Here is a 27,116-nt window from a genome sequence, read left to right as displayed (position 1 = left end):
CTATGCAATAACATTCTGTAGCAAGAAAAAGGAGCTTAAATCTACCAATATTTCATTTGTGAAAGAGATGTGAGACAAATGTAAACCATATCTTCAACATCCAGGAAAAGCAATTTTAAGAAGTTATAATAATTGCGTGAGAGCCAGTCCCAACAGTTATCTAAAGGAGTAATGGAGAGTACAATATTTTCAAATGCTCAAAAAGATCAAGAAGCAATGGAGAGGAAGTGGAGATAAAAGAATTCTCATGTACTGTTGGTGGGAATGCAAATTGGTGCAGCCACTGAGGAAAATAGGATGGAGGTTACTTAAAACATTAGAAAGTAGAATGATCATATGATCCCATAATTCCACTACTGGGTATTTACCCAAAGAAAATGAAAACACTAATTTGAAAAGATATATGCACACCTATGTTTATTGAAGGATTATTTACAATAGTAAATAAAGATATGGAAGGAGCCATTCCAAGATATAGAAGGAGCCCAAGTGTCTATTGATAGATGAATTGATAAGGAAACTGTGATATACACACACACACACACACTACACACACATACACACACACACTGGAATATTACTCAGCCATTAAAAAAATGAAATCTTGTCATCTCCAATAACATGTGTGAAGTTAAAGGGTATAATGCTAAGTGAAATAAGTCAGAGAGAGACAAACACCATATGCTTGCAGTCATATGTGGATGTAAAAAACAAAACAAAGAGACAAAAACACAGACTCTTACAGCACTATATGTTAATTATACCTCAGTAAAAAAAACAATAAGATACAAATTAAATTTTGAATTTGAAGAATACTTAGCTTCAGTAAGAGGAAGTACTAAGAGCAATATTTTTAAAGAAATAATCAACATTAATGATATAAATCTTCTTAGGTCTCCCAGTCTACCCTACATAGCAATATGTTCTTTTGTGTTTGTTTTTTTCATAAAATGGAATTAAATAGAAAAAACAATATTGAATTAAATAGATTTTAAAAAATAGGTAGCTTAGACAAAGGCTGTGATTTTTGACAAAAACAAAAGGAAGGACTTCCTAATAAACGGGAATAAATGGAATTAGTGTTCATTGACAAGGTGTCTAACATTGAAGATTCCATGATATATGTAAATAGTTAACACTGGAAAAGTTTTAATTAAAGCTGATATTGTCTGTTAGATATCTTGAAGGCAGAGTTTTATTAAAGCCTCTCATGTATCAGGCTCTGGTTTTGGACTGATATCAGAATGAAGCAGTCACCTTTTATATACGATGTCCTATAATATTTCATTTTAGCAGTTTGCATTCAAGAACTCCTTCAAAAAAAGAAAATTATGTAAGTGTGAAAGCCATAAGAAGTTGTACCTATGATCTCATTCATATGTGGAATTTAAGAAACAAAACAGAAGATCATAGGGGAAGAGAGGAAAAAATAGAACAAGACAAAATCAGAGAGGAAGACAAATCATAAGAGACTCTTAATCATAGGAAATAAACTGAGGGTTGCTGGAGGGGTGGGGGTGGAGGGATGGGGTAACTGAGTGATGGACATTAAGGAGGGCACGTGATGTAATGAGAACTGGGTGTTATATAAAACTGATGAATCACTGAACTCTATATCTGAAACTAATAATACATTATATATAAATTTAATTTAAATTTTAAAAATGCAAAAATCCTGTCATTTGCAAAGATGTGGATGGAACTAGAAGGTATTATACTAAGTGAAATAAGTCAATCAGAGAAAGACAATTATCAGATGATCTCACTCAAATGGAAAATTTAAGAAATGAAACAGAGGATCATAGGGGAAGCAAGAAAAATAAAATAAGACAAAATCAGAAAGGGAGACAAACCATAAGAGATTCTTAATCATAGGAAACAAACTGAAGGTTGCCGGAGGGGGTGGGAGGACAAGCCAACTGGGTGATGGGCATTAAAGAAGGCACGTGATGTAATGAGCCGGGTATTATATAAGACTGATGAATCAGTGACCTCTACCTCTGAAAACCAAAATACATTATATGTCAATTAATTGAATTTAAAAAAAAGCAGTTGTACTGAAAAAACTTTGTTCTATTATAAATAGCTCTGAAAAAAATGGTGTTTTCACCTGGCACTCAAATGATATTTTTGTAGTAAAATTCTTATTCAAGTAAAATATGACTATTAGAAAAAAAGAAAACCTTACTGTATTACAGAATATCAAATTGATTTGTCAAAATTTTGTAATTTGGAAGATATCATCTCACTTAAATCTGTACTTCCAGAAGTGGTTTAGAATGTTGTATTATGGACTAATTATATTAACTTTGTAATTTGAAAATAATTGAAAAAAATGAAGTCATAAATTTTGAATAAGCAGAGGAGATATTCGCATCTTTAAGTATTTCAGATTTGCCTAACTTATAAAAATTTCGACGTGATAAACTTATGTTTCTCTAGTAGCTAAATTATGATTACTTCAATGAAAAATATTTAAATATAACTTCTTTCTGAAGTAATTATAATAACTGACATATTTCTTTTTACATGAAGAACCGTACACTATTTAAATAATTTCCTATTTTCTTCAGTTTATGATTTAAACAGAAGAGCTGAAATTAAGAACTGTACATTATTTAAATAATTTCCTATTTACAGCAGCATAAATCCTATGTTAATGCTTCCAAATATGGTACCACAGAGAAGAAAGAGCTTGATCCAAATGAACCATTACATAAAATAATATTCCAACTTTAATTTATGGGCAATATTTATTTCAGGTGCTAGACGGCCAATTCTAAGCTCAACAATGATCCAATAAAAGTATTTTGTTTCCTGTTTCAGTGCTGGTTATTAGATAAGTATTTCTGGTCTCTAGGATCATTGCTTGTGGAGTATTTGCTAAAAGGCAATTAGAGGCTTCCTCTTCCTTCTAGAATAGATTAATTGTAGCAGATAAATGCTTCTGCTGCTAACTCAGTAAGCTGATTTTGAAACAAAATGTTTAAGGCACTGCAGAACATTGGAAACAACAAGAGCTACACATTCTAGACAGGAGGCACTAGTTAGGGGACTGATAACCTTCAGACCCTTTCCTTAGTGGCAGAGACCAGCAGAGCTGCTGCTGGCCATGTGGGGCCAGAGTGACAGGACTGGAGACCTCAATAACCAGCTGATTTCTCCTTAGACCTTTGGCAAATCCTAAGCTTTTAGGACAAAAGGCTAAAAATCTAATCATGGAAACATCTGAAAAGTAGAACCCAAATCTTTTGTCTCTTGGTAGTGAGGAGGCCTGGCAGAGAGAGGGTCAGGGAAGCGTCCCTGGTGAAAACCCTTGGCTCTCTATGTAAGCCCTGGAGAGGGGTCCCCAGGAACATGGTGAGCCAAAGGGAGATTTTGACTTACCAAGACAGCACTGTACCTCATTCAGCGCATCCTCTCTTTGGGCCACCACCATCAGCACCTCCACCCCTGAGCTGAGGAAAGGGCAAATGCTCTCCAGGGGAAGATGCCACTGACAAAGTTTCTACATTTCCCAGCCAACATGCAATGATGGATAGAAAATTGCCATGTACAGTAAAAGACAGAAGTAACTGACCTAAAGCCAAGAACCAAAAATGGAAATAGAATCCTGACACTGAAGTCATTAAGCAAAGACTTTCTTTTTCTAATTTAAATTTAATTAATTAACATACAATGTATTATTAGTTTAGTGATTCATCAGTTGCATACGACACCCAGTGCTCACTACATCAAGCACCCTCCTTAATCCCCTTCACCCAAGAAAAGACAAAAGAAAACAGATAAAGTGCAACCTTTGTCAGAAAATCAGAACCAACAGAAATGAATCAAATAGTGACTTTATTATTGAAAAACAGAAGAGCTGAAACTAAGAACTCAATACCTGGGCTTAGCAGCATAGCATATTTAGCAGGAAAAGGGGCAGCAAGATGCATTCATAGAGTACATCCAGATTGAAGGAAGAGACAGAAAAAAGAATAATAAATACAGAAGGGAGAACAAGGGATATAAGGGACAGTAGAATGACTGGAATCCCAGAGAACTGGGAAAAGTAGTAAGGAGATAGTAATAGTTTATCAGCTAGCCTCAGGATAAATCACTCATAAAAACATCATAATTCAACTGCTGAAAACAAAAGACAAAGGGAAAAGTCTTAAAAGCATCAGAGGAAAAATTCCACATTATTTTCAGAGGAATGACAGAAATTCTAACATGACTTTTCAGAAGACAGAGAAATAACATTCCTAAATGCTATAGAAAATAACAGCTAGCCTAGAATTTCATGTAACTGTGAAAGTATTTTTCAGAAGTCAAAGGGATATAATGAAAGATAAACAAAAACTGTGGGGTTCATCATGAGGAGGCCTGCACTAAAAGAAATCCAGAAAAGAAGCTCTTTCCTTTTAGAAGGAGAATGATCCCAGGCAGAAACAGAGATGTGCAAGGGCTTGCACTAAATGGCAGCACAGAAGTTGGACCCTAGGGTTGTCTCATCCCCTGAAAACAGCTGGATAACTATCAAATCAGCCCGAGGACGGACAGAACAAATTCCACAACCAGAGGGAGAGAAGAAGACACCTCAAGGAAGGTAGGCAGCACAGAGACTTGGTTTGGGGCTGAAATGGACCACTGGGGCTGCAGGGAAGAGGGAGCTGCGGTTGCAGAGAGATGCATGTGCATGGTGGGGGGTACACACAGGGGAATGAACAAGGAAAACTTCCCCAAAGCCATTGGTTGGGAAAATAAGAGAGGTTAATTTTCAGGAGTCCTTGCAACAAACAGAGTTTGAACACTGGAGTTTTAAAGGTCATTGGGCTTGGCTGGGATAGAGCCCTGAGCCTGCTGCCCCTCTCCTGGAGGGAAGCTGGCAAACAACCCGGGGGCAGACAGCATGGAAACAGCAATCTCAGGAGCACCTGGGGCACACAGCGGGGAGACTGTTGACTCTTTTTGGAGCACATCCCTGTGAGGTAGTGTTCAGAGAGGCTCCTCTCTGGGAACAAAGGAGCCACTTGGCACCATTTCCCTCCCTCACCCCTCACCTCCCGCCTGCAGAGGGCAGCTGGCCTAACTCTGGCTGCCTCGCCTGGTTCTCCAAGTCCCAGCCGCCTGTGCTCTGGTGCAGAACTCACCCCCAGGAGACCAGCACAGGCCCCTGCCCACACAACATCCCTAAAGCCTAGAGTTTCAAAAGTCAGTAGCTTGGCTGAGTTAGAGCCCAGAGGGCAATGTGCTACTCCTGGGGAGAAGGCGGGCAAACAACCCAGGGGCAGACAGTGTGGAAATCAAAATAAAAAATGCCTAGGACACACAGAAGGAGATTATTTTCTGTTTTTGGAATGCTTCCCTGGGAGGCAATAGGTACTGAGATTCCTCTCTGGACACAAAAGAGTGGACTGATGCCCTTTCCCCCTCCCACCCCTCAACATAAACGTGGAGCCACCTGCAGGAGGCAGCACAGTGCCTAAGTTGGCTGTCTAATAGAAGGCATATTATCACACCCCATACTCCTGCACTCTGGCAGGCCTGCCCTTCCTGGGCAAGTGCACCTCACTGCCAGCATGGTGAGCCCCTTCACTGGAAAACCAATAGAAACCCCTGCCCACACCATATCTCCCAACTAGAGAATTCTGCAGGGGCTTAGTTCTAGTGGAAGTAGTATCAGGTCTTACTTCACAAACAGACCAGAGCACATCTAGTTAAAACTTTCCGCTTCTGGCCAAGTACCAAATACTGCCTACTGCAGGCAAGGAGAGCCTATGCAGACAGCTGACCTGAAGGATAAAGCTGCCAAAACACAGCAGCAGAGAGCACACAGCACCCACCTGAAACACTCTCTGAAGCAGCAGGCCCTAGACACTACAAGGCTTCATAAGATCATTACTTTCAGAGACAGAGCCATAACTGGCTTTTCTAATACATAAAAGAAGGCAGAGACTTAGGCATAATGCCAAGATGGAGGAATTCATCCCACATGAAAAAACAAAATAAGGTCACAGCCAGAGATCTAAGAGAAACAGATATAAGTAACATGCCTGATGGAGAATTTAAAGGGATGATCATAAGGATACTTGCTGGGCTTGAGAAAAGAATGGAAACCTTCAGGGAGGCCCTTGGCACACAGATAAAAGAGTTAAGAAACAATCAGCCCGAAATGAAAAATGCAACAACTGAGATTTGAAACACACTGGATGTAATGACCACAAAGCTGGAAGAAGGTGAGGAATGAATTATTGACCTAGAAGACAAAATAATGGAAATAATAAAGCTGAACAAAAGAGAGAAAGAAGAATTATGGATCAAGAGAATAGGCTTAGGGAACTTGGTGTCTCGATCAAATGTAGTAACATTCATATTATAGAAGTCCCAGAAGAGGAGAGAAAAAAGGGGGCAGAAAACTGATTTGAGGAAATAATAGTTGAAAACTTCCATAATCTAGTGAAGGAAACAGATTCCAGAGGCACAGAGAACTCCCATCAAAATCAGCAAAAACAGGCCAGTACCAAGATATATTGTAATTAAATTTGTAAAATATAGTGATAAAGAAAAAAATCTTAAAAGCAGGAAGATGAAAGAAGTCCATAACTTACAGGAAAGACCTGTAAGGCTTGTTGAGATTTCTCCATAGAAACTTGGCAGGCCAGAAGGGAGTAGCATGATATATTCAGTGTGTTGAATGGGAAAAGTCTGCAGCTAAGAATACTCTATCCAGCAAGGCTCTCATTCAGAATTAAAGGACAGCTAAAGAGTTTCTTGAATAAGTAAAAACTAAAGAAGTTTGTGACTACTACACCAACCCTATTGGAAGCAATATTAAAAGAGACTCTGAGTGGAAAGGGAAGACTAAAAGTGACAGAGACAAGAAAGGAACAGAGAAAATCTCCAGAAAGAGACAAGTAAGAAAATACTCTAAATGAATATCTATCAATAATTACTTAGAATTACTAAAGGCTCCAATCAAAAGATACAGGATATCAGAATGGAGATACACACACACACACACACACACATACATATACTGCCTACAACAGACTCCTTTTATTTATTTTATTTTTTTAAAATTTTTTTATTTATTTGTGATAGTCACAGAGAGAGAGAGAGAATGAGGCAGAGACATAGGCAGAGGGAGAGGGAGAGGCAGGCTCCATGCACCGGGAGCCCGACGTGGGATTCAAACCCGGTTCTCCAGGATCGTGCCCTGGGCCAAAGGCAGGCGCCAAACCGCTGCGCCACCCAGGGATCCCCAACAGACTCCTTTTAGACTTAAAGACAACTGCATATTGAAAGTGAGGGGATAGAGAAACATTTGTCATCAAATGGATGTCAAAAGAAAGCCAGAGTAGGAATACTTATATTGCACAAACTACACTTTAAACCAAAGACTTTAACAAGATATGAAGGGGGCACTATGTCATAATAAAGAGGAAAATCCAACAAGAAGATCTAACAATTGTAAATATTTATGCCCCTAATATGGGAGCACCCAAATATATAAAACAATTAATAACAAACATAAAGGATCTCATTGATAATAATATGATAATAGTAGGGGACCTTAATACATCAATGGACAGATCATCAAAGCAGAATATCAACAAGGAAACAGTGGCTTTGAATGACACACTGGACCAAATGGACTTAACAGACATATTCAGAACACTGGATCCTAAAGAAGCATTCCTTTTCTTTCTTTCTTTCTTTCTTTCTTTCTTTCTTTCTTTCTTTCTTTCTTTCTTTCTTTCTTTCTTTTGTTTTTTATTTATTTATTCGAGAAACAGAGAGAGGGAGAGGCAGAGACACAGGCAGAGGGAGAAGCAGGCAGAGGGAGAAGCAGGCTCCATTGCAGGGAGCCTGATGTGGGACTCAATCCTGGGTCTCCAGGATCACGCCCTGGGCTGAAGGCGGCGCTAAACCGCTGAGCCACCCGGGCTGCCCAAGCATTCTTTTTCAAGTGCACATGAGACATTCTTCAGAATAAGTCACCTACAAGGTCAAAATCAGGCCTCAAGAAAGACAAAACAATTGGGATCATACCATGCATATTTTCTGATCAGAACACTATGAAACTTGAAGTCAATCACCAAACAAAACAAAACAAAAAAAACCCCAAAAAACTGGAAAGGCCTCAAATACATGGAGGTTAAACAACATGTACTACACAATGAACGACCAGGACGAGGAAATCAAAAAAGAAATTTTAAAAAATGCATGGAAAACAAATGAAAATGAAAACAAAATGGCCCAAAACATTTGGGATGCAGCAAAAGGCCTACCTCAAGAAGCAAGAAAAATCTCAATTAACCTAACTTTATGCCTAAAGGACCCAGAAAAGAACAACAAACACAGCCTAAAGCCAACAAGAGGAAGGGAAATAGTAAAGATTAAGGCACTAGAACAGTTCAATGAAACCAGGAGCTGATTCCTTGAAAAAAAGTAATAAAATTGATAACACCTTAACCAGACTTATCAAAAAGAAGAGAAAGGACCCAAATAAATAAAATTACAAATGAGAGGAGAAATAACAACCAACACCACAGAAATACAAACAATTGTAAGAGAATATTATGAAAAACTGTATGCCAACAAATCAGGCAAACTGGAAGCAACGGATGACTTCCTAGGAACATATAAACTAACAAAACTGCAACAGGAAGAAATAGAAAATTATAACAAATTAATAGCCAGCAAAGAAATTGCATCAATAATAAAAAATCTCCCAACAAACAAATATGCAGGCCAGATGGCTTCACAGGGGAATTCTACTAAACATTTAAAGACTTAATACCTATTCTTCTCAAACTATTTTAAGAAATAGAAATGGAAGGAAACATTTAAAATTGTTCTATGAGGCCAGAATTACCTGATATCAGAATTACCCTGATACCAAAACCAGATAAAGTCACCACTTAAAAGGAGAACTGCAGGCCAATATTCCTGATGAACAATAGATGCAAAATTCTCAATAAACACCAGCAAACTGAATCCAACAGAACATTAAAAGAACCATTCACCACAATCAAGTAGTATTTATTCTTGGGCTGCAAGGTGGTTCAATATTTGCAAATCAATCCATGTGATACATTACATCAGTAAGAGAAAGGATAGGAAATGTATGATCCTTTTAATAGATGTAGAAAAAGCATTTGACAAAGTACAATAGCCATTCTTGATAAAAATCCTCAACAAAGTAGAGTGAGAGGTAATATCCCTCAACATAATAAAGACCATATGGGAAAAATCCACAGATAATATCATCCTCAATGGGGAAAAACTGAGAGCTTTTCTTCCACAGTCAGGAAAAAGACAGGGATGTGCACTCTCACTGTTATTTAACATAGTAGAAGTCCTAGCCACACCAATTGGACAACAAAACGAAATAAAAGGCATCCAAATCAGCAAAGAAGAAGTCAAACTTTCAGCATTTGCAGACAACATGATACTCTATATAAAAAATCCCAAAAGACTCCACCAAGAAATTGTGAGAACCAATGCAGAAATTCAATAAAGTCACAGGATACAAAACCAACGTATAGACATCTGTTGCATTTCTTTACACCAATAACAAGGCAGCAGAAAGAGAAATCAAGGAATTAATCCTGTTTACAACTGTACCTAAAATAATAAGAAAATGAATGTTCTATTAATATCCTATGAATAAACCTTACCAAAGAGGTAAAAGATCTGTACTCTGAAAACCATAAAACACTGATGAAAGAAATTGGAGAGGACACAAAGAACAGGAAAGGCATTCTATCTTCATGGATCAGAAGAACAAACATTGTTAAAGTGTCTATACTACCCATTTAATGCAATCCCTATCAAAATACCACCAGCATTTGTCACAGAGCTAGAATAAACAATCCTAAAATTTGTATGGAAGCAAAAGACCCAGAATAGCCAAAACAATCTTGAAAAAGAAAATCAAATTTGGAGGCATCGCAATTCTGGACCTCAATTACATTATAAAGCTATAGTGGTCAAGACAGTATGGTATTAGCAAAAACCAGACACATAGATCAGTGGAACAGAATAGGAAACCCAGAAATGAACCCACAACTATATGATCAATTAATCTTCAACAAAACAAGAAAGAAAATTCAATGGAAAAAAGACAGTCTCTTCAACAAATTGTGTTGGGAACACTGGAGAGCAATGTGCAAAGAATGAAACTGGACCACTTTCTTACACCATATACAAAAATAAATTCAAAATACATCAAAGATCTAAATGTGAGACAAATGTGAAACCATTAAAAATGTGAAGCTATTAAATGTGAAACCATTAAAATCCTAGAGAAAACACAGGCAGTAACCTCTTTGACATCAGCCATAGCGACTTCTTACAGAAATAAAAGCAAAAATAAACTATTGGGATTTCATGAAAATAAAAAGCTTCTGCACAGCAAAGGAAACAGTCAACAAAACTAAAAGGAGCTTAGGAAATGGGAGACATTTTCTAGTGACATCTAATAAAGGGTTAGTATCCAAAATATATAAAGAACTTATAAAACTCAACTCCCAAGAAACAAATAATCTAATAAAAAATGGGCAAAAGACATGAAAGGTATTTTTCTTTCTTTTTTTTTTTTTAAGATTCTATTTATTTATTCATGAGAGACACACAGAGAGAGGCAGAGACACAGGCAGAGGGAGAAGCAGGCCCCCTGCGGGGAGCCCAAAGCATGGATAGAGCTAGAGAGAACTCTGGTAAGGAAATAAGTCAGTCAGAGAAAGACAAATATTATATGATTTAACTCATAGGTGGAATTTAATAAACAAAACAATCATAGGGGGAAAAAGAGGAAAACCAAGAAACAGAGTCTTAACTATCCAGGAGGTAGGTGGGGAAATGGGTTCAACAGGTGATGGGGATTAAGGAGGGCACTTGTGATGAGCACTGGGTGTCGTGTCGAAGTGCTGAATCACTAAATTATACACCTGAATCTAATATTACACAGTGTGTTAACTAACTGGAATGTACACAAAAACTAACAACAACAACAACAAAGCAAAAAGCATGCAGAATTTAAAAAAAAAAAAAACCCACATGTGAAGGAAGGAGGGAAGAAATACAGAATGGGTTAAAATGTGAGTAAAGCTTTGCTTCTTGATTTGGGTGCTGTGTACATGGATGTGTTCACTTTCTGAAAATTCATAAGCTCTGCATTTAAATTTGTGCATTTTTTTCTGTTGTTTTATGCTTCACTTAGAATTTTACCAAAACAAAGCAAAACAAAAACTGCTTAGTGGAAAATTTACAGCCTTAAATGCATACATAGAGAAGAATAGCTAAAAACCAATGAGCTAAGCAGCCATCTCAAGAAATTAGAAACAGCACAACAAATTAAACCCAAGAAGAGTCGATGGGAGGAGATCATAAAAAATAAAAATAAGAGCAGAAAAGAATTAAACAGAAAACATACAGAGAGGATCAAGAAAACCAAAGGTTGGTTCTTTGGAAAGATTAATAAAATAAAAAATCCCCAGTGAGGGATAGAGAGAAGGATAGAGAATCTGAAATGAGAAAGAAGCACCACCTGGCTACTGATAAACTCTTCTTGTCCCCGTACCCCACCCCCCCCTCTCTAGGTGGAGCCTGCTGAATTGTCTCTAAGCCTCCCTGGGGACATTCAAGCTGGAAGCAGTCCAATAGATCCGTAGAAGCCAAGGATTGGCCATGACACCAGAGTCCAGGACCTTCTGTGCTGCATATTTTTATCCCTAATCCTGGATTACTGGGGTAGGTCTCTGCATTTCAGTCCAGATAGTGGGTAGGCTTTTGAGGGGGTCAGATGGTGGAGAACTGAGTTTCCTAGGATTGAGGTAGGATAGGTAAATCCCAACTGCTGGACAATCCTTCTGGAGAGCTCCAGATGGCAGAAAGTACAGCTCCTGGCATAAAGGGAGAGGGTCACATGGAGGCCCTTCCCCAAATCCCATGCTGATCACTAATGTCTTAAGCCGGCTCTTGACCTGCTGGAGTGTGTTCTAGAGGTCTCTCAGGGAAGCATGTACTTTTCTTAGGTATTAGCCAACTTCTTCCAGATTCGTGGTGTCATGAAGCACAAGGATACACTGTGGAAGTGTAGACGTATCAAGGACAGTGTTGAGAGTGTGTGGGTGGAGGAGGGAAGCAATCTAAGCATAACTTTTAAAAAAAATTTATTTATCTTATTTATTTATTCATGAGAGACACACACAGAGAGGCAGAGACACAGGCAGAGGGAGAAGCAGGCCCCCTGCAAGGAGCCCAAAGCAGGACTCGATCCCAGGACCCCAGGATCACAACCCGAGCCCAAGGCAGACGCTCAACCACTAAGCCACCCAGGCGTCCCTCATCAGCATGACTTTTAAAATGAACTGTTTATGATCAGTAAGAGCATTTTGAACATTGACTTATAAAACTGGATCAAGGTGAGAACCACAAATGAATGTCAGGGGCCTGCTTCGGAAGACCTAATTGTTGGATGATTTTCATGACATTGGGGCACGAGATGTAACGCACCACCACAGTAAAGCAGGTCAGAGCTCCACAGCCATGGCTATGCAGGAGCTTGGGATGGGTAATAATAATCCTTTAGGCTAACTGGGCACGTCCTTGACCATGCACAGATCTTAGGGATGATAGCATGAGGCAGTGCAATTGCTGATCCATGGTCACCAGATATTCCTGTGACCATATTTAACAGGGCTGATGTAGTACCAGCTCCAGGGACACCGCGCATGGAAATCCACTGAAATAGCTCTCCTGGAGTTGTGTAACACAGACAGTCACGCTCTAATCTTGTGAATGACAAGGTACCTTCCTCAGAGGTGGGCTTTCCTGGCAGGAAGCATGAGGAACCCATCCTTGTAGAAAAGGCTGCTTTGTCCTCAGATTCCACGTTTCCTCAGGGTGTCCCCCTCTTCTCCCCTTACTCAATTTTCCCTTGGGTTCTAGGAGACATTAAGCTTTCTCGCAATCTGATGCTCAGTCGGGACTAACATGGTTAGCTGCAGATGGGACCAGAGTTTTCTGTGGAGAGGATCTTGCAGGCTAGGAATACTCAGACCTGCAGTTCCGGCCCAGGAGAGCCCACCCACCAGTCTGGCTCCCTGGCGCACAGGACGCGGTAGCTCGGAGCTCATATAGAAATGCCAGGCCATCTGGCATGTTGCATATTGAATTGGCTGCTGCTTTTCCCAGGTGCAGTTGATTCCAAAGCCCAAGACACAGCAGCTGAACGCTGGGTCCTCGAAGAGACCTCGGACATCAAAAAAGCAGCCTTACGGGCAAGCAAATTCCTTTCCTGAAAAGGGGACAATGCACTCCTCTGATATGAGATTTCATGAAAAAACAGTATTTGCCGGTTTGGAATTCACTAGAGTTTTGTAGCTCTTGGGAAAAACTCATTTCTGAGTCAGAGGCATTATCTTCACCATATGGCTAAGTTGGGGAGACCTCCCGGGAAGAGAGCCTATGGATACTGAGACGTGTAATGGGGCAGATCGGAGAAAAAGGTGGTGAATGAGGCACACATGCCATCCCCTAAAACCCAGAACCGTTAACCTGGTTAGTGGTGCAACCTTTGATGGGCTAGCAGGGCCTCCTTTTCCACATGTCTGGCATGCACAGGCCACTCGGAGGAACCAGAAATTTCAGCATCTTTTTCCAGGTAGGTCCAGAGATGAGTCTATACCAGATAACCAGGAACTGTCTTAAAGGAAAGTGCGGGGTGGGACAGGTAACAGAAGATCCTGGAACACACCGAGTTCAGGCTCCTGCTTGTGTCAGAAGTGGGCCAGCAAGAGGGGCACGTGTCAATAGAAACAGTCTTAATTTGACATAAATATCCCGGAGGTAACTTATTCCCTTCCTTCCACACTAACTCGAGGGGGCAGGTATCACAGGCTTTCATGAAGCTCTTACTACGTGGCATCTGTTTAGCTTCTTGCCTGGAGCTTCCCATGAGCTTTGCATCATCCTTCCTCAGAGTCTCAGGGCACCCTGACCCTTTAGGCGAGTTCTGGAATCCCTGGCTCCTTTCCAGCCTTGGCAGGTGGCAGCCGCATGGGAATGACCTTCTTCCCATTCCTCGTCAATCTGTGGGATTGAGGATGCTGCAGGGGCCACACGTGGGACCCCAAGGGCCCGCCTGGCTGAGCAGGTGATGAAGACAGGTTAGGTCCCTGGGGAGCCCATGGGGAGTCTTATTAGAGTCCATCTCTTGTAGGAATTTGCTTTGTGCAGTTGCTCGTGTTGTTACTTCGATATGGTGTTAAGTATCCAGAGCTTCTACTTAACTGGTTCTGATGTCTTAATATTCTTTTTTTTTTTTTTTTGGTATTGAGTTTGCCTGAAAAATATTTTCTTCAATTTGGAAACTACCTGTGATTAGGCTAGTAGAAGGAGCGAGGTCTCATGGTAGATTGTGTTGGCCCTTTTTAAAAAAAATTTATTTTTAATTAATTAATTTATTTTTGACCCTTTTTTTCCATGTTCCCACACCCTTTCTTGCCTTTTCCCTTTACTACTGTTTTTTGATATAATCTACTCTTCCCCTTCTGAAAAATTTCATATTATTTATATTCTTTCATCTGTTCCTTTGTGAAAGGGTTAGCCAGGTCTTAAAGTTTACATATTCACCAGAAATTCATGTTTTCTATTATGGAAAACTCACACTGTAAAAAGAAGCTTCTTTTTTTCAGGGGTAACTATTAATGGAGAGAGAGACAGAGAGATCAAGAGGTTTTAAATATAAGGAGTAGAAGTCCCATGAAAGGCTTTGAATATATAGGTTCAAATTTCTAGATTTTGTATAAAAATATCAGTGCTTCATGTATGTCATTCTCTGGTAGACGGTGTGGTATTTATAACCATATTTTCTCCAAGGATATGAAGGACATAATGACACAGTTCCTCCCCTAGAAGACAAGTTCTCTGGTGTGGATTTTAAAGAGAAATTGGCACTCCTTCTGGTGAAGCAGAAAGAAACACAATTAGCTCCTTTCTCCTTTCTGTCTGTCCTCTTCTCTCAGGTAACAGCTGGCAGCAGCAACGTGGGTCTATATATGGACCAGGACCTGACAACTCTGGTTTTGCTTGGAACTCGGGAAACGGGGCTGAGATTAGCAGCTCCTACAACGGACAAGTCATTGTTTGCATTTTCTAGACTGTGGATGCTGTTGCGTTTTGCAATGTTCTTGGATAATATATCAACTCTGGAATTTTGAGAAAGTGGGATACATGAGGCACTAAGGTCTGGATTAATAAGAATTTGTGAGGAGTACTTATTTATAGTATATGAACTCTGAACTCTTTCTTGGCTCTACAAAGCCCATGTGGGCAGCATGGCTGGCATCATTTGAAAATGGCCTTGGAGGTGACTTGGAGGAGACCTGTCTTGGTTGATGACAGCAATTCCTGGGAGTAGCTTCTGAACTGGCCCCACGTATGTACAAAGGAACAGTGACAGTGTCAAGGAAGCACACATGGTGTGCAGGCAGGCTTCCCTGACCTCCATGGGCCTCTGTCCTCACCAAGAACACCACAGCTGTGCCTGACCGTAGACTTGGCTGAAAGGTGCAGTGGGTCAAAAGGAAGGAGTGTAAGTTGGGAATGAAGCAAAAAAAGAGAAAATTCTCCCTTTCCACAGCTCCTCTAGCTTCTGCTTCCAGGACCTGAATCAAAGGAGGAAGAGTTGCTCATCTCTAAACTGGGTAGTCAAGTTCCCAGTGTGTAGACTGGCCCATATTTACTGAAGAGCAGAGTAAGTCTGCTTTGAAAGAGGATGCTTCTCTGCCACCTCCCTAATTCAAGAAGTTGGACAGATCACTAGACTGCATTCACTCTTTGTGGCACCCACTTGCCATATGTCTCTGGCCAGTGACCACTTGGTTTCCTCCTTTACCCATAATTCTCTGTCTCTTCCTCTAGATGGCTCAGAGGCCAGCTGTGGGAAAGATTAGATATAATAGTTGTTGTCTTTGAACATAAGCCTCCTGCTTTCTACACAAGTTCTGAGCACTAGCTTAATTGATTTATTAATTGAATAAATATTTATCAGGCCCCTCTCGGGGAGATGCTACTAGCAATAAAAAAAATCTTTAAAAATGTTATTGTGTTGAAATTATGGGTGATTTTTTTCTCTGATCTTTTCTTCAAATTTTCTGTTGGGAATAGGTACCTACATTTAAAAAAATGTATGTACAAATGAGATTCATACACACCTAACAAATTGAAATAGAGAAGATTCTGGATTTATGCGTCAGGAAGTCACTGACATCTTGGATAGCGTCTGTCTTCTAATTTGAACTTTCTCTATTGCTTTTTATGGTGGAGCCTACTGAGCTCCTCACTCAGAATCATCTGGATAGGAGGAAGGCCATATGTTAGCCACCTCCACTTTCTTTCTTCTGGTCAAGGATTTGCTAGCCCAGTGACATCTGGGTTCCCATTCTGGGTGCCCATAAAATTTCCCTGCCAGTAACTCTGAGAGGTGAGCCCCCAGCACTGACTCCTACTTCAAAGTTCTACCCAGTATATTACCTGATACCCCACCCTCCATGGGACCAGAACTCTGCACTGAACTCCACCTTACTGGTGGGGGCCTTTCTGGCCTACTTCGATCTTATCAGGACATCATGGTGGCCAAAAGAGCAGGCTCTGAGGTCGGACGGCCAAGGTTCAAGTTCTGGTCCCACACTGTGAATAGTGGACCAGTTGCATTATCTTCCTGCACCTCAGATTCCTTATCAACAAAAAGGGAACATATTATCTGCCTCTTGGAGTTTTCATGAAGGTTAAATGGGACAATACATTTTAGGTGCTCGGCATGGTGCTTGGCACACTGGGAGTGCTCAGAGATAGTTGCACTATTATTGTTATGGCTCCTCTATTCAGGACATCAGCCCGACGCCAAATGGCAGCCCACGTGTCAGATCTTATAAGCCATGCAGACCCCCAGGGACAAGCACAGGCCACCTCCCATGGGATGGCTGCGGCCACCTTCAAGACCATCTGCTCTGTCTGTCTAATTGGACATCATGGTAATCAGCTGGCCATGCCCTTCGGACACGGCTTCACCTACCTGGCTGCAGGTCCAGACACAATGTGGTAGTTAGGTCAGGTTCCCTTGTCTGCCCCACATACTCTCCTGCCGAATGTGGCCTCTCTCTGCCCCTACGTGCACAGGCCTTGAGGAGAAAGCTGTTGTGTCCCCATCTCAGGGATGTTACAATGGGCAGAGTTCTCCCTCCTTATCCTGTGGAAGCACTGTCTCGAGGCAGAGATACCCAGAGCCTCATCAGCCCTGCTTGCTTCTAGCCCCCTGGGTCTGTGCTCTTGAGTAAAAGAGATTCATTCTGTGTACAGAGTGGCTTTGAGAGGGACAGGGAGAGTCTTTTTTTGTGAAGTGCTAATTTCACTGTACTCATCGGTACAGGTGAAAATCACTCCTGAGCTCTTCCAGTTTCTTCTTATTTACCTTCTTCTTAGGAAAGGGGTGCTGTAAGGTGGTCCAGACACACGTTTTGTCCTCGGGTCCTGTCCCTATCCTTCCCCACCACTCTTCTAGTCACCGATTCCCTACAGGTCAAGGGTTTCTAGGAAAGGCTGGGCTCTGTCTCTGCCTCCTGTTTCCTTCTGACTCCTTCTGAGCCCCCATCCATCAAATGTCCAACATCCCCCCAACTCTTCCCTGGGGCTGATGAGCACAAACAAGTGAGCCCGGTGTATACCTCAGGTCGGCTACACACATTACCATATATCTCAGAGACTGTTTATTCCTCAGATGTGGTGGTGATGGTGTCCTCCTCATGGTGCTGTCATCAGTGTAGCAGGATGTAAGAAATTGGACACCAGTGAAATCAATGAGAGCTTTTACATTATGGCTCCTTCCACTCAGTCGGTACACGTGTTCGAGCCCATCTCAGTCCTGTTCCCCAAGCTGCCACTTCAGAATCTCTCATAGCCCCCTTGGCGGAAGAGCACTCAGACACTTTGCTCTTCTCTGTGAGTGCAGATGTCCAAGAGGACCAGCTCCATTCCAGTGTTCCCAAGGCTGAGAGGTTTCTGGGACTGAGAACTTTCAGAGCCCAAATCAGGATCCCTCTGAACAAGATGGGACGAACTGTTCACCCTACTCTTCAGCCTGCAGTCTTTCTCGTCAGCTTGTTGATTTTTCTCTTCACAAACACCACAGGTCCCATAAGGCATCTCTCCACAGATGCGTTCCAGACCATGTCTTCCCTGAGCCCTCCACTGGCATTCACCAGATCGTGTTGACAATGCCTCCTCTGATAGATTCTCCTCTCTGATTTCCATGGCCTACTCTTTCGGTTTTCTCTGATGCTATGGTTTCTATTGTGACACAACAAAGGAACCAAACATTTAACAGCTTAAAACAGCACTGTATTATAATCTCTCAAGTTCTGTGAGGTGACTGGGTTCAGCTGGACGGCTCTCCTTCCGGGTCTTGCATGCTGTTACCATGGCTAACAGCCGGGCTGCTCCTTTGCTGTCCCCTGGGTGGGGATGGCTGGAGCAGCTGGGCTGGCCACTCATTTCTCCATGCAACCTTCCACAAGGTTACCTTGGGCTTCTTATAGCACAGCTGTCTCAGGGTTCCAAGAGTGAGTGTTCTAAAGGTAGGAAGTGGAAGCTACCAGTCTCTTAAAACTCTAGGCTTGGGGGGCGCCTGGGTGGCTCAGTGGTTGAATGTCTGCCTTTGGCTCAGGGCATGATCACAGAGTCTTGGGATCAAGTCCCACGTCGGGCTCCCGGCAGGGAGCCTGCTTTTCCCTCTTCCTATGGTGTGTCTCTCATGGATAAATAAAATCTTTCAAGAAAAAAATCTAGGCTTGGAAGTTGGCACAGCCTCACTTTAGCATGGAAACTTGCACAGGGGAGAAGACATGAATGCCTTCTCTCGAGAGGACTGTCAAGGAATTTGTGGCCATACTTAATCCTCCACATTTTATAATCTCTCTTCGTCCTCTTCCATTTCCTCTCCTTCTGCTCTGTCCTCAACTCTCACCTTTCCTTGACTGCTCACCCTTCATACTTTCATGCCTCTGCAGATGCAGTCCCTTACCTACAATGATCTCTCTACCACTTGGCCCCCAACACCAGCCCTTCCTTCCCACTGGCCCAGTCTCCCTACAAGCTCCTCTTATGCATGAATGATGACCAACTCTGTACCACAAAGCTGGGCTGGATGCTCCTTGTATTTACTGATACAGGACATAGTAAGAGGCATTATCTCCCCTATTGGAATGCAAGAGCCTTAGAGGGCAGGAACCAAGCCTCTACCTCTAGATCTGAAGTCTCGAAGACAAGAACGATCCCCGGTAGTCCTCTAGCACTATAGGGTTAAGAGAGGTGGGTGAATGTGTATGGTTTCTTTTTTTTATTGAAATGGTGACTCAAGGTTACTCCAGAATAGTCTCAGTCTGTAATAATAGGACATGACCATTTATTTGTGTTAAGAGTTTTCATCTCATTGGGAGAATCTGACCCACATCCAACTAGAAGCCAGCACTATCGGTATTGCTGCAAATCTGAACAGACTGTCTGGTTATATCTTTCTGTTTTCTGTAATAATGCTTAGTCACTCTTTTACTGTCTGTTATCTAATCTGATAGAATGACACCTCTGTGGACTAAAGATCAATTTTGCTGCTCCCAGATGGAATGAAATATTTGACATGGTAAGAAGTGATTGCACTTAACAGTTTGGCTTCTCACATTGGGTAGACTGAGGACAAGCCTACTGTATGCGTCTCCTCACTTGTATATCTTTGTATGACTTGTTTTCCCACCTGAAGCCCTGCCCTCTCACTGCCACACTCCCATTGTCTCATTGGCCCTGTTCAGCCAGAACCACTGCACACTTAGGTTGGCCTCCGGCAGCCTAGATGTTATTACTGTGTGAATATTTATAAATATTCGACTCTGGTTTGCTAACAAGCGAGTGATTGTATATTTGGTGATATAGGTTCCTTCTTCTATGATTCCAGGAGATTTATCTCCATCAAGATTACTTCTTTTAGGCTTTTAGAGAAAAATGTGAAAGAAATAAGGAAGGGGAGAAGAGCACCATGAGTGTAAGCTACAACCAAGAGTAGGTTAATAGAGACATTTAGGTGGGAAGAAAACTGGAGGAATTATGTGGTGAAAGAAGAAAATAAATTTTAGGAGTGTTGTTATGAACTGTACATTCTTTTCTCAAACTTTAAGAAATGTAAGAACATAAGCAATATTGAAATTACTTTCGTGATTGTTGTAGAGTGCAATTTTGACCATGGTTTCCTTTTGGGATGGTGTTAAACTGGATGAACAGCAGGGTTGCCATGGTGTCCCAGGAATTATACAATTAAAATAAGATGACATAATGCGTGCCCACTGTCTTGTGGATGTTTCTATGGAGCCATACTTGCTCCTCACAAAGAAACCTGTGAGGCAATGTGAGCGCCAGGTTTATGTTTAGTCTCCCCAAGTAGACTTGAGACTTTTTGAGGGCTTGGAGCCTATGACTCAAATGTTTACTACAGTACAAATGGAAACACCTCCTAGGAAATAACAAATCAGTGATTGAAAATGGCAGCCCACAGTGCAATCTTAGCCATCCCGGCTCTAACAACAGAGCAGTACTGGTGCAAGTATGCCCAGATTCAAATAAAAGGCTGCAAACAATGTGTCACCTGAACCACCTGGATTGTCGACCTGACAAGCTCTCTGTGTCTAATCATGAATCTGAGTGGCCTCTCAGCTCTTGTCCTTGCTCTTGCTGCAGTGCCGGAGAGGAGAAAGCATGTGCCAAAAATGCTAATGAGAGGAAGCCAGCTAGTTCTCCTGGAGCCCTGCTTTTCCTTCAGTGCCCTTCGGTCTTCAACTCTAGCTGCAAAGAATTTCCCAAAGAAAACTCTCTGAATAAAGCCATTAGTTCACAGTCATCTCCATGACACCCACTTGTCCATTCTCTGGGGAGAAATGCCAAGTAGAATGTACACTGCTGATCTGACCCTCTCAGAGTCGCACCACAATCCCTAATTAAAAGCCTTCTCCTTCCATAGCAGACCTGGCCATCTCAGACACATCTGGCCCTCATGGGGTGAATCAGTTCATCATGGGGCTGCCTTATGGGTCATTTTATAGATGAAGAGACAGACCAGGCCACACTGGGGTGGATGTCGAACCCACACACCTCTTGCTTGGAAGCCCCTTGCCTAAGTGTGGGCTGAGAGGCAAATCCTGACCCCCTTCCATCTGCATAGATTTCACCTCACTCAATGGGTGTTGTTAAAAACTTACAGCAGGACTAAGGTGCTTAGATTTGCTGCTAAGTATAATCAGGGGTCATTGTGTGTTTTTTAACTTTGGGATGATGGATGGAAAAGGACTGGAAATGTTTGAGGGATAGTCTTCTGACAAACGCTGGGTAATAGAATCAGAGCAAGCAGTAATCAGGGTGTGACTCCGGAAGTGAGGGCACAGATGGGAAAAGGCTGAGTGTGAGGGGCCAACCTGGAAGCAGGGCAGGACCAACGACCTGAGCAGGAGCCGGAAACCAACGCAAGGCAGAGCAGTCAAAAAAGGACTGCGGATTTCTGGTTTACCCCCAGACAGCTGTGAGAAGGCCAGGCTCATGACTGTGATAACATGACACAACATAAGGAGGTCCCTCTGTAAGAAACCCTTTCAGCTGTAATTAGTGGTGGCTCAAGGCACACTACTCCATCCTTCCTACTACCAATAGGGAGCTACAATGGACAGGGAGCTACATGGAACAGATCTGGGCCAGAGATCAAGAAAAATACCTTTTTTTTTTTTTTATGTTCCAATAAATTTCAATTACAAAAGAGCGACCAGCCCATATTCTGCATATGATAGGGTGTCTGTTAAAAAGATAGCTTGTGTGGGTTGATAGGAAACCAACAGGAATGGGTGTGGCTCCCGGGCCCAGCACCTTGGGAAATTCCAATACAGTCTCAGGTGCGGTGACAAGCCACCAGATGTGCTGATGGTGACACCTGCATCGTGTTGTGTGCTGTCCTTTCCTAATTAGCTTAGGTCCTTCAATCAGCAGGCCGCTGTCCTTAGAGGAAAGCAACAGCTTCAGCCCTCACCATAGAATCCACCACAAGATGGGAAAGAAACCAAACTTTGTAGAGTCATTGCTTCTGGGCAATGCAAGCCCCAATGTGGAAGGAGTTCCGACAGGGCCATACAGTCAGCAAGGGCTGTGGTGGCTCCTGAGGCTTGAGTCTGGCCAGCTCTAAGCTCAATGGCATATATTAAAAAAATTGTAATGGGGTTACAGTAATGACACAACATTGTAAGATTTGATCGGGATGAGGAAAGCTGAAACTTCCCTAGTTCTTTCTTTCGTCGTTACAATTTGCATCTTTTTGCAGTTCTCATATTATAGCAATTATTACTAGAGTGAAACAGCCGAGGGCCCACTAGGGAAAAATTATGCCAGAGAAAAGGAAACAACTCAGGTTTTATTTCTTTTGTGTTTTATCATGCATGTAACTCCTTGGAGAGTGCAGGAAATATTTGTTTTCAACGTTCCTAATTTGGTAGTACTTTCAAAATCTGATTTAGTCAGACCTTGAAAAAAATCATATAAATCAATAGCAATTACCTAATTCTAAATTAAATCGTAACCCCAAAGAAATGTACTTTAGAACGTTATAGACTCCAGGTAATCAGCAATTTACTTCTACTCTTATAAAAGGAAAAATAAAAACAGAAAATAAAATAAAAACCTCATGTATTATTTTAATTTAATCCTCAGATAGAAAGAATGGCCTTCTGTTTGTATTTCAACATTTGAAATCTGGCCAATGTGCAAAGTCTGTAAAATAATTTTTAATTTTAAGAAGGTATAATTTACCAATTAATGTGTTTATTACTATTTAGGACTGCAAGAGTCTTATTTTTATTAATATCAAAAATTTCTGTAACCTTCTGGATAATGGCTTGGCTTCTGCATTTTTATTATACAAGAAGAACTTTGATGCTTTGATGCATTAATAAAAGATAGCTTAAAAGATAGCCACATTAGAACATTTTGTACATTCAATCCCTTCCTATTTGTTAATTTGGCATTTTTTCAATCATACATTTTTGAAAGCATCAATTATTTCACATTAAAAATATAGATTCATATAGCATATTATATACAGTTTTAATGCATTCAGACTCCTAAAGCTATAATCCATGACAGCACTCTAATTTATTTGATTTATATGTGTGCCCTGAGTTAATATTCCAATCATTTGCAAACTTAAGAGTTTTCTTGATAAATTGTTAGCCTTTGACAAATTATATTACATTTGTACAGAATAACACATTGTTTGTATATTGAACACTAGTTTGATGTATTTGCAAAATATAAAATCCATCTTCTCAATTTCACTGTCATCCATTTGTCCAAAGCACTGAGATATTGCTAGTCCAACAGGTATACTGCTGAGTGAGATCTTCTCAAGTTTGCACCAGGACATTTGTAAAATGTCATTTTTCTAAAGTGTTCAATTTTTAGCTATTTTGAATATGACTTGGCAAGCTATTTGTTCATTCTAGGGCACTACTACTTAACCAAGTTTGAATACACTTTCTCTCAATTATGACAATATTGTATATATGAAGACAAAACTTGTAGGATGTGCTCATTCCTACACCATTTTGACTTGATACTACATTTTGACCCTAAATGGTGTCTTTCTCAATTAGTTAGAACTCCAAGAAGAAAACAGATGTACAGTAAAGAAGGCCTCTCCACACAACGTCCAATGTATATTGGGGTATACAGTCAGCTATTGTGTCTAATATTCATTACTAATGCAAATGTTTACCTTTCTTGTTATTATTGGCATTTGGGAAGTCAAATTTGGTACCACCTGCTGGAACCCATCTTTATCCCCAAACCCCCTATGTCCTTTATGATAAATGATAAATATTTGTGGAATGGGGAATATTTGGCATGACTTGGGCAAAGGAGAGCATGCTGGGGAAGATGAAGAAGTAGGGTTGAAGGATGAGGGTGGGTCTTGTTTGGTCTTGGCAGCAGGGCAAAGAAGTTCCAGCTAAGGTAGTCAGAGAGCAGAGCCATGAGTCTTTTAGGCAAACAGTATCAGAGTTGGGTTTAAGGTGTTTTGTCTGGCAGCAGCATGCAAAATGGATTAGGAGGAGAAAATCTAGAGTCAGGGAGATAAATATTAAGAAAAAGGGAGTCTCTTGTTGGGAACTTCATTATGACTAAACCAAAGTCAAGGGCCAACCGCATCTCATAAAATCATGTCCCCTCTACATCTGATAGTATCTACATTTGATGCTATATAGCATTTGTATCATTTCCAAGAGGAGAGACATTATGAACTTCTAGCAGGCAGACACCAGATCTTTCATTTTCAAATCTCTGATCTTTGAAATATAGAAGGTCTTTTAAAATGCTTATTGAGTGAATGAGTGGAAATGAGAGCGAATAAAAATGGGAGCAAAACATGAGTATATAGAGCATATAGAAAGCAAATAGTTTTTCTTGAACCCTGAGTCAAATGATAATAGACAACTTTAGGTTCCTGGCCACATATCTTTTCCTCTGACAACTGGACAGTTGAAACAAGGGAGTATTTCATCATTGCCTTTCAGAAGTGTTACACTGACTGAATCTCTGCTATGAACAAGAAGATGCAGGAAGGGATTTTCAATTTAGCACTCTCCAGTACCAAGTGGGATGGGAGGGACCTGTAGATAAGGGCAATCTGTGCATTCCTTCAGCTGGTAAACATGAGGCCTACATGGCTATTTCCTCATGTGATGGGAAATGTACCAGTATGGGGACCTATGAAAAGAACCCTTCCTTAACTGTAAAAATGATTCTTTTTCAAAGATAGCAGATAGTTTTAGAAAACATCCCACTAAAATACATGAAGACAAGTTTATATACCCAGAAACGTCAGTATATCAAGAATCAAAGAAACGGTTGGTGGTAGTAATGTATCATCTGCATCCCAGGAAACTGTGGCCAGAGTAAAAGATCACAGTGAAGCATGGAATATTCCCAACACGATGAGACCATGAGCAGAGAGCCTTGAAGAACTGGCTCAGGCAAAGCCCAAACTGGATGATAAGATACAGCAGAGGCAACTATTGCAAAGTTAGAGAGTACCTGGAGGGGCCACAAAGTGAAAGTTAAGAGATCCAAGCCAAAAGGTCTTGAATCCAGAGGCCTATGAATGACCATGAGCCAAACTTCTCTTTGAAATGAATGACCCCCCAGGCTGGTTTGGATGGCCGTTGCCCAACTGCTCTAGAGCTCACTTCTCACTATTTTTAAGCATTTCATAAATCTATTGCTTTCTTACATGGCAACTTTCTAAGGGAAGGCAATGCAGCGTAACAAAGAACAAAGCAGTTGAACTCTGCTTTTTCCTGAGCAACAGTAATGGAAAAGGTACTCACGTTCCACAAAGTAAGAGCTGGCATCAATCTTCCAGATGATCTGGCCCCGATGAGAACCATTGACTCCACGGTTCTTATAGTCCAAAAAGTTTTCTGACAAGACCTCATCTATATTCCCAGGAAAGAAAGAAAGCAGAATAGAAAAATATATCAGCTAACAGTATATTTAGGGAAACAAGAAAAAGAGCAAAAAATATTAATACTACCTCCAACTCAACAGAAGAGAAAGCACCCTGGAATCAGAGTCAGAGAGTTAGAAGTATCCTCATGTACCCTCTGAACCAACCCCTTCATAATGCAGGAATCTCCTCTGTACTCTGCAGTACTTCTTAGATCATCTAGCTGGTTCGTGAACACTTCCAGAAAAATATGTTTCTATGGCAGTCCATTTCACTTTTGAATAGCCCTTACATGTGTGAAATCTGCGTGTGAAAATCTTCCTCCTAAAGCTTTCAGTTACTGTCTCTATTTGGGTCTGTGAATGAGCCATAAAGAAAACATTCAATCACACTTTCTTTTGGGTCCCAGTCCTCTAGACCCCACCCTGTAGCATCTCTTCTCCAGCCTAAGTATCTGTTATCATCCTTTAAAATCTGGGACTCATCCATGAATTTATCCACCCATTTCTTCATGCAATCATACATTCATTTGTTCATTCAACAGATACTTGTTGAGATCCAACCATCTGTCATGCGAGGGAAAATGCAGGAACCATGGTGTTGGGCCAAACTAAAATGGTCCTTTTTGAACTAAAGTTTACAAATAATTGAAGATGGATTTTAAAACACCAGGAAAAGAAATAAAGGTATTAATACAACCTGTGGTAAGGAATCAGAAGGAAAAGAACAGGGTGCTCTGATGGGGTTTCAAGGAAGGAGGTCACCAGGGCCTCAGGGAAGCACTGAGGGATAAAGAAGCCATAGCGTAGAGATGAGGGTGTTTGTGTGGAGGAGGGAGAGGCCCTGACATGGTGTCCAGCACCCAAGTTGAGGGAGAGTCTGCTGCATGGAGGCACTGAGACGAGCCTGTGGGGGACTGTGTATTTTTCCTTTCCTGCTCTTTCTTTGCTCATCACATTACAACTGTCAGTATCCTTCTTTTTTTTAAAATTTCTATTTATTTATGATAGTCACAGAGAGAGAGAGAGGCAAAGACACAGGCAGAGAGAGAAGCAGGCTCCATGCACCGGGAGCCTGACATGGGACTCGATCCCGGGTCTCCAGGATCGCGCCCTGGGCCAAAGGCAGGCACCAAACCGCTGCGCCACCCAGGGATCCCTCAGTATCCTTCTTAAAGCTGGTGTCCAGGGAGGGATCCAGCATTCTGGAGAGGACAGATCTCCAAAGTCCCAGCTGACTGCTTCCTCTCTGGTTCTACTCCTCATGTTTTCAGTGCAGCATAAGACAGGGTTATGAGTTTTATTTTGATCATCTATGGGTCCCTGACAGTTTCCACTTCACCAGAAAGTAACCACTTGAGCTAGATGGGTCTGAGGCTAACCAGACCAGACTCAAACATGGGAAAACCATGTTTGAGACCCCAAATCCATCACAGTGACGCAAGGAATAAGGAGAACTCAGGGGCTCCTCAGGGAGGGCCCCAAACCCTAGCTCTGCAGAAAGGAACTAGGTCATGGTTATCCTTTCGCAGCTAAGATGTCCT

The 27,116-nt window shown here is 41.3% G+C and overlaps 1 protein-coding gene across 4 annotated transcripts in view; it reads right to left on the bottom strand.

The window, feature by feature from the left end:
* Nucleotides 1–27,116, bottom strand: part of HECW1 (HECT, C2 and WW domain containing E3 ubiquitin protein ligase 1) — a 441,131-nt gene that overhangs the window by 207,290 nt on the left and 206,725 nt on the right. For all 4 annotated transcript variants that reach the window (XM_077864126.1, XM_077864125.1, XM_077864127.1 and 1 more), the window contains exon 4: nt 25,455–25,562. In XM_077864126.1, coding sequence (XP_077720252.1) covers nt 25,455–25,562 — 108 coding nt within the window. The remainder of the gene's footprint in view (nt 1–25,454; nt 25,563–27,116) is intronic.

Source organism: Canis aureus, chromosome 21 (genome assembly GCF_053574225.1).
Source record: "Canis aureus isolate CA01 chromosome 21, VMU_Caureus_v.1.0, whole genome shotgun sequence".
In the NCBI taxonomy this organism is placed as follows: domain Eukaryota; kingdom Metazoa; phylum Chordata; class Mammalia; order Carnivora; family Canidae; genus Canis; species Canis aureus.
Note: the sequence above shows the minus strand (reverse complement) of the source record. Positions and strands in the feature narration are given on the sequence as shown.